Source organism: Ranitomeya imitator, chromosome 4, assembly GCF_032444005.1.
Source record: "Ranitomeya imitator isolate aRanImi1 chromosome 4, aRanImi1.pri, whole genome shotgun sequence".
Taxonomy (NCBI): domain Eukaryota; kingdom Metazoa; phylum Chordata; class Amphibia; order Anura; family Dendrobatidae; genus Ranitomeya; species Ranitomeya imitator.
Genome location: NC_091285.1, coordinates 406,435,912 through 406,450,025, shown reverse-complemented (window position 1 = coordinate 406,450,025; position 14,114 = coordinate 406,435,912). Strand labels below are relative to the sequence as shown.

The following is a 14,114-nucleotide window of genomic DNA, read 5'->3' as shown; positions in this document are numbered from 1 at the left end:
CAGAGGGAGCTCCAATCACTGCTGTTTAATCATATAACTGCTGCAGTTTATCACTATAGCTGCATTTAAATAGCTGGGTCGCGGATGAATGCATGTAACAGCACCCACTGCACTTTCCCCATGTGCGTGCCCATGTGCTACCATAGCAGCTGGGGGGCTTGCTGAAGGCCCCCTTCACTGCCATGTTAGTTTTCTTATAAAGCCCAGCCCCCCGCGCGCGCCTATATTTCAGAAATTTACATTTTATACGCATGAAGGCCACCAAACCACTATTTTTTCACACACAAAAAAAAAAACACACACACACACACACAGAAATGGACTCCAGGCAGTATACATGAATCCAGACTACAAGGTGGACACACCCCGATGGCGGCACTAGCACTACAAGGTGCACACACCCTGGTGGGCAGCACTAACACTATACAGTGCAGACACCCTGATGGCAGCACTAACACTACCCTGTGCATGCACCCTGATGGCAGCACTAACACTACCCTGTGCACACACCCTGATGGCAGCACTAACACTACCCTGTGCACACACCCTGATGGCAGCACTAACACTACCCTGTGCACACACCCTGATGGCAGCACTAACACTACACTGTGCACACCCTGATGGCAGCACTAACACTACCCTGTGCACACACCCTGATGGCAGCACTAACACTACACTGTGCACACCCTGATGGCAGCACTAACACTACCCTGTGCACACACCCTGATGGCAGCGCTAACACTACCCTGTGCACACACCCTGGTGGCAGCACTAACACTATACAGTGCAGACACCCTGATGGCAGCACTAACACTACACTGTGCACACACCATGATGGCAGCACTAACACTACACTATGCACACACCCTGATGGCAGCACTAACACTACCCTGTGCACACCCGCTGGTGGCAGCACTAACACTACACTGTGCACACACCATGATGGCAGCACTTACTACACTGTGAAAACACCATGATGGCGACACCAACTACACTGTGCACACACCATGATGGCAGCACTAACACTACCCTGTGCACACACCTTGATGGCAGCACTAACACTACACTGTGCACACACCATGATGGCAGCACTAACACTACACTGTGCACACACCCTGATGGCAGCACTAACACTACCCTGTGCACACACCCTGATGGCAGCACTAACACTACACTGTGCACACACCCTGATGGCAGCACTAACACTACCCTGTGCACACACCCTGATGGCAGCGCTAACACTACCCTGTGCACACACCCTGGTGGCAGCACTAACACTATACAGTGCAGACACCCTGATGGCAGCACTAACACTACACTGTGCACACACCATGATGGCAGCACTAACACTACACTATGCACACACCCTGATGGCAGCACTAACACTACCCTGTGCACACACCCTGATGGCAGCGCTAACACTACCCTGTGCACACACCCTGGTGGCAGCACTAACACTATACAGTGCAGACACCCTGATGGCAGCACTAACACTACACTGTGCACACACCATGATGGCAGCACTAACACTACACTATGCACACACCCTGATGGCAGCACTAACACTACCCTGTGCACACCCGCTGGTGGCAGCACTAACACTATACAGTGCAGACACCCTGATGGCAGCACTAACACTATAAAGTGCAGACACCCTGATGGCAGCACTAACACTATACAGTGCAGACACCCTGGTTGCAGCACTAACACTATACAGTGTGCACACCCTGATGGCAGCACTAACACTACACTGTGCACACACCATGATGGCAGCACTAACACTACACTGTGCACACACCCTGGTGGCGGTACTAACACTATCCTATGCACACACCCTGGTGGCGGCACTACCACTACCCTGTGCACACCCCCTGGTGGCGGCACTAACACTACACTGTGCATACACCATGATGGCAGCACTAACACTACACTGTGCACACACCATGATGGCAGCACTTACTACACTGTGAAAACACCATGATGGCGACACCAACTACACTGTGCACACACCATGATGGCAGCACTAACACTACCCTGTGCACACACCTTGATGGCAGCACTAACACTACACTGTGCACACACCATGATGGCGACACCAACTACACTGTGCACACACCCTGATGGCAGCACTAACACTACACTGTGCACACCCGCTGATGGCAGCACTAACACTATAAAGTGCAGACACCCTGATGGCAGCACCAACACTATACAGTGCAGACACCCTGGTGGCAGCACTAACACTATACAGTGTGCACACCCTGATGGCAGCACTAACAATACCCTGTGCACACACCCTGGTGGCAGCACTAACACTACCCTGTGCACACACCATGATGGCAGCACTAACACTACCCTGAGCACACACCATGATAGCGACACTAACTACACTGTGCACACACCATGATGGCAGCACTTACTACACTGTGCACACACCATGAAGGCAGCACTATCACTACACTGTGCACACACCATGAAGGCAGCACTAACACTACACTGTGCACACACCATGAAGGCAGCACTAACACTACACTGTGCACACACCCTTGTGGCGGCACTAACACTATCCTGTGCACACACCCTGGTGGCGGCACTAACACTACACTGTGCACACACCCTGGTGGGGGCACTAACACTATCCTGTGAACACACCCTGGTGGCGGCACTAACACTACACTGTGCACACCCCCTGGTGGGGCGGCACTAACACTACCCTGTGCACACACCATGATGGCGACACATACTTCACTGTGCACACACCATGATGGCAGCACTAACACTACCCTGAGCACACACCATGATGGCGACACTAACTACACTGTGCACACACCATGATGGCAGCACTTACTACACTGTGAAAACACCATGATGGCGACACTAACTACACTGTGAACACACCATGATCGCGACACTAACTACACTGTGCACACACCATGACGGCAGCACTAACACTACACTGTGCACACACCATGATGGCGACACTAACTACACAGTGAACACACCATGATCGCGACACTAACTACACTGTGCACACACCATGAAGGCAGCACTAACACTGCACTGTGCACACACCATGATCGCGACACTAACTACACTGTGCACACACCATGAAGGCAGCACTAACACTGCACTGTGCACACACCATGAAGGCAGCACTAACACTACACTGTGCACACACCATGATCGCGACACTAACTACACTGTGCACACACCATGAAGGCAGCACTAACACTACACTGTGCACACACCATGATCGCGACACTAACTACACTGTGCACACACCATGAAGGCAGCACTAACTATACTGTGCATACACCATGATGGTGGCACTTACACTACACTGTGGACTGACTGGGGTGGGGAGTATGTTAGCTTACATCTGATAGTTTGTTATTTCAGTCCATTTATTATATCACATAACTGTCTTAAAAAGGAACACAGAAAACATATTGTAGAGACGATCCAGCTCCTTCCTGCGACTCATGAGTTCTCAGCATCCTGCCCATTTGTACAATTTCCTGTGGAGTCAAACTCTCTTCCGAACTTATTTTTATAGCTCAGACATGGAAGGATCTAACACTGCATTATAAATATATCCCCTACAGTTATCCAGATGAACATCGCCACGAGCTCTGCATGGCACGAAATTATGGAGGTTTTCTCCCCTAGAAGCAGAGCGGCAATGTCTATAAGGCTACATCAGCACACCGTGTGACACGTCCTAGGACTGCCAGCTTTTTTCTCAGACAGCACAATAACCCATAAAGTTTCACTGAGCCATATATACAGCAGTTTTAAAATAAGGTTTGTGTCTCTAGTGAGACTCAGAACTTGTCCTATTCTCATCAGTTTTGCTGATCAGACTCGGCCATTAAAGCATTTGGGGATCCGTGAGACACGGATGAAATTAGGAAGACAGACCTTGTGCTTCAGATTACCAGCCAAATTTCATCCATTATTAACGGATTCATTGTTGAATCAATGGATTAACAAGTTCTGACAGTGTACAGGATTCAGTGAAAAAAAAAAAGCAGATAAGAAAACGGCCATGTGCACACGCTGCGGATTTTGCTGCGAATCCGCAGCGGTTTCCCATGCGTTTACAGTACAATGTAAACCTATGGGAAACGCAATCCGCAGTGCACATGCTGCAGAAAAAAACGCGCGGAAACACAGCAGTTTATTTTCCGCAGCATGTCAATTCTTTGTGCGTTATCCGCAGCGGTTTTACACCTGCTCCATAATAGAAAACCGCAGGTGTAAAACCACAGTAGAAACCGCACAAAAACTGCGGTAAATCCACAGTACATCCACGATAAATCCACAGGAAAAACGCACTGTTTTGTGATTTATCAAATCCGCTGCAGAAAAATCCGCAGTGGACCTTTCTACGTGTGCACATACCCAAGACTGAAGCAATGAGGATGCAACTAGGATGCGCCTAGGGAAACACACGGATGTGTGAATGCAGCCTGACAATTAGTGCCATACACCTTTCTGCAGCAGGTACGTGAATATTTTTATTAAAGCCCATTCAGATGTTTTTAAAAAGTTGGTAGAAATCTGCCATGAGAAACTTGCACTAAGGAAATTGCTTCAGATCATTTATTTTTGGGGAGATATTCTTTCCCTTTAGAGGATTGGAAAGGTTTTAAGGTATGTGCATACAAAGTCTCTAAGACACTGACGTACTGCCTAGATTTTTGAAGAAGAGTACAGAGGTGTTTTGTGTTTTTTCTACAGTGCCATCTTTGACACTTTTGTAATCATTTTTGACGCTGTGTCATTTTTTTTATTTACTTTTTTTAAACTGTATATAAAAAATAGTGAGGGGCATACAAATGAAGAACAGACCGGTGTTATTAACATTTAGGCAGTGCTTTCATTTAGGTTTAAAGAAGCTCAAAAATACTAAACAGCAGATCTTTTGTCATTGCATTGCATGTGTTAATTAAGTTTAGCATGTTTAAGTGCTCTTACAGGCAGATTTCAAGTGGACGTTGCCTGAAAAAGACGTCGTGGACACGTGCCCTAAGGGTACCGTCACACAGTGGCATTTTGATCGCTACGACGGCACGATCCGTGACGCTCCATGATCGTAACAATATCGCTCCAGCGTCGTGGACTGCTGTCACACTTTGCAATGTACGACGCTGGAGCGATAATTTCATGACGTATGTGTGATGTAGAAGCCGTTGGTTACTATGCGCACATCGTATACAATATCGTGCACACCTTTGTTACACCATGCGATCATGCCGCCGCAGCGGGACACTAGACGACGAAAGAAAGTTTCAAACGATCTGCTACGACGTACGATTCTCAGCGGGATCCCTGATCGCAGGAGCGTGTCAGACACTGCGAGATCGCTGGAACGTCACGGATATATCGCTGGAACGTCACAAATCGTGCCGTCGTAGCGATCAAAATGCCACTGTGTGACGGTACCCTAAGAAGAGTTTTATCATCTGCATTCTTAGGGCATTCTTAGTTTGAAAAGGATTCCATCAGGATCCACTTCAAGGAAGCGTGTCAGACACTTACTTCTTCCATCAGGTGTTTTTCAAAACCTTAAGTAACAAAAAAGAATGCTCAAAAAACTCCTAATATGAACAGCAAAGTAGATTTCCCATGGAAACTCTTCCTACTAAGTTCTAAAGGTACCGTCACACTAAGCGACGCTGCAGCGATACCGACAACGATGTCGATCGCTGCAGCGTCGCTGTTTGGTCGCTGGAGAGCTGTCACACAGACAGCTCTCCAGCGACCAATGATGCCGAGGTCCCTGGGTAACCAGGGTAAACATCAGGTTACTAAGTGCAGGGCCACGCTTAGTAATCCGATGTTTACCCTGGTTACCGTTGTAAATGTAAAAAAAACAAACACTACATACTTACATTCCCGGTGTCTGGTCATGTCCCTCGCCTTCAGCTTCCAGCACTGACTGAGTGCCGGCCGTAAAGCACAGCGGTGACGTCACTGCTGTGCTGTACTTTACGGCTGGCCGGCGCTCACCAGTCAGTGCGGGAAGCTGACGGCGAGGGACATGACCAGTCACCGGGAATGTAAGTATGTAGTGTTTGTTTTTTTTACATTTACAACGGTAACCAGGGTAAACATCGGGTTACTAAGCGCGGCCCTGCGCTTAGTAACCCGATATTTACCCTGGTTACCAGTGAAGACATCGCTGAATCGGCGTCACACACGCCGATTCAGCGACGTTAGCGGGAGATCCAGCGACAAAATAAAGTGCTGGACTTTCCCCAGCGACCAACGATCTCCCAGCAGGGGCCTGATCGTTGGTCGCTGTCACACATAACGATTTCGTTAACGATATCGTTGCTAAGTCACAAAAAGCAACGATATCGTTAACGATATCGTTATGTGTGACGGTACCTTAAGTGTTAAAGGAGGATGAGGATGGGCTGTTAGTAAATGTTCACGATTTTTCTTTTTAATTGAGAATTTGGACAACAATGGTGCACTACTCAGCAGAGCTGTGCCAGGAATTACGGCAGCTCACTGCAGGGTGAGGACCATTACAGCACACATTTGCATGCCAGCTGCTCCATGACGGTACATACAAAAAGATGGTCCAAAATACAGCACAGCTCTAAAAAACTATAGGGAGAAAAATACTTTATCTAAAAAACTAATTAAAGCTGCCAAAAAGGAAACAGAGAAGCACATTGCTAAGGAGAGTAAAACTAATCCCAAACTGTTCTTCAACTATATCAATAGTAAAAGAATAAAAACTGAAAATGTAGGCCCCTTAAAAAATAGTGAGGAAAGAATGGTTGTAGATGACGAGGAAAAAGCTAACATATTAAACACCTTCTTCTCCACGGTATTCACGGTGGAAAATGAAATGCTAGGTGAAATCCCAAGAAACAATGAAAACCCTATATTAAGGGTCACCAATCTAACCCAAGAAGAGGTGCGAAACCGGCTAAATAAGATTAAAATAGATAAATCTCCGGGTCCGGATGGCATACACCCACGAGTACTAAGAGAACTAAGTAATGTAATAGATAAACCATTATTTCTTATTTTTAGGGACTCTATAGCGACAGGGTCTGTTCCGCAGGACTGGCGCATAGCAAATGTGGTGCCAATATTCAAAAAGGGCTCTAAAAGTCAACCTGGAAATTATAGGCCAGTAAGTCTAACCTCTATTGTTGGTAAAATATTTGAAGTGTTTCTGAGGGATGTTATTCTGGATTATCTCAATGAGAATAACTGTTTAACTCCATATCAGCATGGGTTTATGAGAAATCGCTCCTGTCAAACCAATCTAATCAGTTTTTATGAAGAGGTAAGCTATAGGCTGGACCACGGTGAGTCATTGGACGTGGTATATCTCGATTTTTCCAAAGCGTTTGATACCGTGCCGCACAAGAGGTTGGTACACAAAATGAGAATGCTTGGTCTGGGGGAAAATGTGTGTAAATGGGTTAGTAACTGGCTAAGTGATAGAAAGCAGAGGGTGGTTATAAATGGTATAGTCTCTAACTGGGTCGCTGTGACCAGTGGGGTACCGCAGGGGTCGGTATTGGGACCTGTTCTCTTCAACATATTCATTAATGATCTCGTAGAAGGTTTACACAGTAAAATATCGATATTTGCAGATGATACAAAACTATGTAAAGCAGTTAATACAAGAGAAGATAGTATTCTGCTACAGATGGATCTGGATAAGTTGGAAACTTGGGCTGAAAGGTGGCAGATGAGGTTTAACAATGATAAATATAAGGTTATACACATGGGAAGAAGGAATCAATATCACCATTACACACTGAACGGGAAACCACTGGGTAAATCTGACAGGGAGAAGGACTTGTGGATCCTAGGTAATGATAAACTTACCTGGAGCAGCCAGTGCCAGGCAGCAGCTGCCAAGGCAAACAGGATCATGGGGTGCATTAAAAGAGGTCTGGATACACAAGATGAGAGCATTATACTGCCTCTGTACAAATCCCTAGTTAGACCGCACATGGAGTACTGTGTCCAGTTTTGGGCACCGGTGCTCAGGAAGGATATAATGGAACTAGAGAGAGTACAAAGGAGGGCAACAAAATTAATAAAGTTGATGGGAGAACTACAATACCCAGATAGATTAGCGAAATTAGGATTATTTAGTCTAGAAAAAAGACGACTGAGGGGCGATCTAATAACCATGTATAAGTATATAAGGGGACAATACAAACATATCGCTGAGGATCTGTTTATACCAAGGAAGGTGACGGGCACAAGGGGGCATTCTTTGCGTCTGGAGGAGAGAAGGTTTTTCCACCAACATAGAAGAGGATTCTTTACTGTTAGGGCAGTGAGAATTTGGAATTGCATGCCTGAGGAGGTGGTGATGGCGAACTCAGTCGAGGGGTTAAGAGAGGCCTGGATGTCTTCCTGGAGCAGAACAATATTGTATCATACAATTATTAGGTTCTGTAGAAGGACGTAGATCTGGGGATTTATTATGATGGAATATAGGCTGAACTGGATGGACAAATGTCTTTTTTTGGCCTTACTAACTATGTTACTATGTTGCTATGTTATGTAGCTGGCACAGGAATGGTCTATTACATTATTATGATCATGTACTGTATACTGCACTGCTGGCTCTGTAATGATCATGTAGTGTATACTGCACAGCGGGCCCTGTAATGATCATGTACTGTATACTGCATAGCCGGCCCTGTAATGATCATGTACTGTATACAGCACAGCTGGCCCTGTAATGATCATGTACTGAATACTGCACAGCTGGCTCTGTAATGATCATGTACTGTATACTGCACAGCTGACCCTGTAATGATCATGTACTGTATACTGCACAACCGACACTGTAATGATCATGTACTGTATACTGCACAGCGGGCCCTGTAATGATCATGTACTGTATACTGCACAGCGGGCCCTGTAATGATCATGTACTGTATACTGCACAGCGGGCCCTGTAATGATCATGTACTGTATACTGCACAGCGGGCCCTGTAATGATCATGTACACAGCTGGCCCTGTAATGATCATGTACTGTATACTGCACAGCCGGCCCTGTAATGATCATGTACTGTATACTGCACAGCCGGCCCTGTAATGATCATGTACTGTATACTGCACAGCCGGCCCTGTAATGATCATGTACTGTATACTGCACAGCGGGCCCTGTAATGATCATGTACTGTATACTGCACAGCGGGCCCTGTAATGATCATGTACTGTATACTGCACAACCGACACTGTAATGATCATGTACTGTATACTGCACAGCCGGCCCTGTAATGATCATGTACTGTATACTGCACAACCGACACTGTAATGATCATGTACTGTATACTGCACAGCGGGCCCTGTAATGATCATGTACTGTATACAGCACAGCGGGCCCTGTAATGATCATGTACTGTATACTGCACAGCGGGCCCTGTAATGATCATGTACTGTATACTGCACAGCGGGCCCTGTAATGATCATGTACTGTATACTGCACAACCGACACTGTAATGATCATGTACTGTATACTGCACAGCGGGCCCTGTAATGATCATGTACTGTATACAGCACAGCGGGCCCTGTAATGATCATGTACTGTATACTGCACAGCGGGCCCTGTAATGATCATGTACTGTATACTGCACAGCGGGCCCTGTAATGATCATGTACTGTATACTGCACAGCGGGCCCTGTAATGATCATGTACTGTATACTGCACAACCGACACTGTAATGATCATGTACTGTATACTGCACAGCCGGCCCTGTAATGATCATGTACTGTATACTGCACAACCGACACTGTAATGATCATGTACTGTATACTGCACTGCTGGCCCTGTAATGATCATGTACTGTATACTGCACAGCGGGCCCTGTAATGATCATGTACTGTATACTGCACAGCTGGCCCTGTAATGATCATGTACTGTATACTGCACAGCTGGCCCTGTAATGATCATGTACTGTATACTGCACAGCGGGCCCTGTAATGATCATGTACTGTATACTGCACTGCTGGCTCTGTAATGATCATGTACTGTATACTGCACAGCGGGCCCTGTAATGATCATGTACTGTATACTGCACAACCAACACTGTAATGATCATGTACTGTATACTGCACAGCCGGCCCTGTAATGATCATGTACTGTATACAGCACAACCGACACTGTAATGATCATGTACTGTATACAGCACAGCGGGCCCTGTAATGATCATGTACTGTATACTGCACTGCTGGCCCTGTAATGATCATGTACTGTATACTGCACAGCGGGCCCTGTAATGATCATGTACTGTATACTGCACAGCGGGCCCTGTAATGATCATGTACTGTATACAGCACTGCTGGCCCTGTAATGATCATGTACTGTATACTGCACAGCTGGCCCTGTAATGATCATGTACTGTATACTGCACAGCTGGCCCTGTAATGATCATGTACTGTATACTGCACAGCGGGCCCTGTAATGATCATGTACTGTATACTGCACAGCTGGCTCTGTAATGATCATGTACTGTATACTGCACAACCGACACTGTAATGATCATGTACTGTATACTGCACAACCGACACTGTAATGATCATGTACTGTATACTGCACAGCGGGCCCTGTAATGATCATGTACTGTATACTGCACTGCTGGCTCTGTAATGATCATGTACTGTATACTGCACAACCGACACTGTAATGATCATGTACTGTATACTGCACAACCGACACTGTAATGATCATGTACTGTATACTGCACAGCGGGCCCTGTAATGATCATGTACTGTATACTGCACAGCTGGCTCTGTAATGATCATGTACTGTATACTGCACAACCGACACTGTAATGATCATGTACTGTATACTGCACAACCGACACTGTAATGATCATGTACTGTATACTGCACAGCGGGCCCTGTAATGATCATGTACTGTATACTGCACTGCTGGCTCTGTAATGATCATGTACTGTATACTGCACAGCTGGCCCTGTAATGATCATGTACTGTATACTGCACTGCTGGCTCTGTAATGATCATGTACTGTATACAGCACAGCGGGCCCTGTAATGATCATGTACTGTATACTGCACAGCTGGCCCTGTAATGATCATGTACTGTATACTGCACAGCTGGCCCTGTAATGATCATGTACTGTATACTGCACAGCGGGCCCTGTAATGATCATGTACTGTATACTGCACAGCTGGCCCTGTAATGATCATGTACTGTATACTGCACAACCGACACTGTAATGATCATGTACTGTATACTGCACTGCTGGCTCTGTAATGATCATGTACTGTATACTGCACAGCGGGCCCTGTAATGATCATGTACTGTATACTGCACAGCTGGCCCTGTAATGATCATGTACTGTATACTGCACAGCTGGCTCTGTAATGATCATGTACTGTATACTGCACAGCGGGCCCTGTAATGATCATGTACTGTATACAGCACAACCGACACTGTAATGATCATGTACTGTATACTGCACAACCGACACTGTAATGATCATGTACTGTATACTGCACTGCTGGCTCTGTAATGATCATGTACTGTATACTGCACAGCGGGCCCTGTAATGATCATGTACTGTATACTGCACAGCGGGCCCTGTAATGATCATGTACTGTATACTGCACAGCGGGCCCTGTAATGATCATGTACTGTATACAGCACTGCTGGCCCTGTAATGATCATGTACTGTATACTGCACAGCCGGCACTGTAGTGGTCCTGTATACTGCACAGCCGGCACTGTAGTGGTCCTGTATACTGCACAGCCGGCACTGTAGTGGTCCTGTATACTGCACAGCCGGCACTGTAGTGGTCCTGTATACTGCACAGCCGGCACTGTAGTGGTCCTGTATACTGCACAGCCGGCACTGTAGTGGTCCTGTATACTGCACAGCCGGCACTGTAGTGGTCCTGTATACTGCACAGCTGGCACTGTAGTGGTCCTGTATACTGCACAGCTGGCACTGTAGTGGTCCTGTATAGAGTTGGTGTGAATCGATTCACATGTCCAATTCAATTGGTCACAGCAGTCGCCTGTGTTTGATGGATGGGAGAGGAAGTAAAACGTCTTACCTGGCGGCATCCGTGGCTCTTTTGATTATATGACCTGTCAAGACTTCAAACAGGAGTCACGCTAGAAAGATAACTTCGTGCCAGGCTGGCTAATCAAACCATGAGCCACAGATGCTGGCAAGCTATAAGTGATACTCCCTCTCCCATCTAGCAGCCACAGATCTCTGTTGTGACAGATGGAACAAGATGTGCGAAACGATTCACACCAACTCTAGTCCTTTATACCATACAGATGGAACAGGAATGGTGATAACACAGCATATAGAAAAGCAGGCACAGGAACAGATTACTAAGTAGTTATATTTTTATTTAAAGGGGTTGTCCGGTCCAAATCGATAAGTCTGCAGACTTTAGAATCCCCCTCAGCGCATGCACTGTTCGCTGCAGAAATTCGCCGGTTTCAGACCTAGGACCATAACATAGCCGGACACTGAAATGACCCCGCATATTACACAGCCGGGCACTGGAAGGACCCTGCATATTACACAACCAGGCATTGGAAGGACCCCGCATATTACACAGCTGGGCACTGGACTGACCCCGCATATTACACAGCCGGGCACTGAAATGACCCCGCATATTACACAGCCGGGCACTGGAAGGACCCTGCATATTACACAGCCGGGCACTGGAATGACCCCGCATATTACACAGCTGGGCACTGGAATGACCCCGCATATTACACAGCCGGGCACTGGAAGGACCCTGCATATTACACAACCAGGCATTGGAAGGACCCCGCATATTACACAGCTGGGCACTGGACTGACCCCGCATATAACACAGCCGGGCACTGGAATCACCCCGCATATTACACAGCCGGGCACTGGAATCACCCCGCATATTATACAGCCGGGCACTGGAATGACCCCGCATATTACACAGCCGGGCACTGGAAGGACCCTGCATATTACACAACCAGGCATTGGAAGGACCCCGCATATTACACAGCTGGGCACTGGACTGACCCCGCATATTACACAGCCGGGCACTGGAATGACCCCGCATATTACACAGCCGGGCACTGGAATGACCCCGCATATAACACAGCCGGGCACTGGAATGACCCCGCATATTACACAGCCGGGCACTGGAATCACCTCGCATATTACACAGCCGGGCACTGGAATCACCTCGCATATAACACAGCCGGGCACTGGAATGACCCCGCATATTACACAGCTGGGCACTGGAATCACCCCGCATATTACACAGCCGGGCACTGGAATGACCCCGCATATTACACAGCCGGGCACTGGACTGACCCCGCATATTACACAGCCGGGCACTGGAATGACCCCGCATATTACACAGCCGGGCACTGGAATCACCTCGCATATAACACAGCCGGGCACTGGAATCACCCCGCATATTACACAGCCGGGCACTGGAAGGACCCTGCATATTACACAACCAGGCATTGGAAGGACCCCGCATATTACACAGCTGGGCACTGGAATCACCCCGCATATTACACAGCTGGGCACTGGAATCACCCCGCATATTACACAGCCGGACACTGGAATAACTCTGCATCATGCAGAAAATGACACCATCAGGACACTCCCGACCGCTGCACACCACCCACCTAATGACAGAGATCAGTAGCCCTGAAGGGTCGTTGCTCTTGCTCATCTGGCCCCTGTATCCGGACATCTTTACGTCTTGCTTCTTCCTCTCACACCAAAACACACTGAATATACTACTGCGCAACCGCAGGGCAGCCTCAGCCAATGAGAATCGCTGCACAGCCCGGTTAAGGTGCGTGCTAACTCCTAGTAGCGAAAGGACCTTTCATGACGTCATGACCATGTGATCAGTAACATGTGTGGGAGGAGCCAGACTCCTGTATTCTTGAGGTGTGTGACAGTAGCCTGCTCTTTGTATCGGCTCGTTCACGAACGACACGCATTGACACCAGGCTTGTGACGCCGGCTGTGAGCTGTGCTGTGTGCTCCGCCTGACTGCTTATTTGTCGAGTTTCTGAAAACATAGCACAAGGGCAGGAAGCCATTTTTTATAGTTTAAGA

At 47.3% G+C, this 14,114-nt stretch overlaps 1 protein-coding gene across 1 annotated transcript in view; it reads right to left on the bottom strand.

Annotated features, from left to right (window-relative positions):
- Positions 1 to 13,816, bottom strand: part of EXOC4 (exocyst complex component 4) — a 684,877-nt gene extending 671,061 nt beyond the window's left edge. The window contains exon 1 of the mRNA XM_069765360.1: positions 13,673 to 13,816. Coding sequence (XP_069621461.1) covers positions 13,673 to 13,740 — 68 coding nt within the window. The 5' untranslated portion in view covers positions 13,741 to 13,816. The remainder of the gene's footprint in view (positions 1 to 13,672) is intronic.
- Between the last annotated feature and the right edge of the window lie 298 nt (positions 13,817 to 14,114).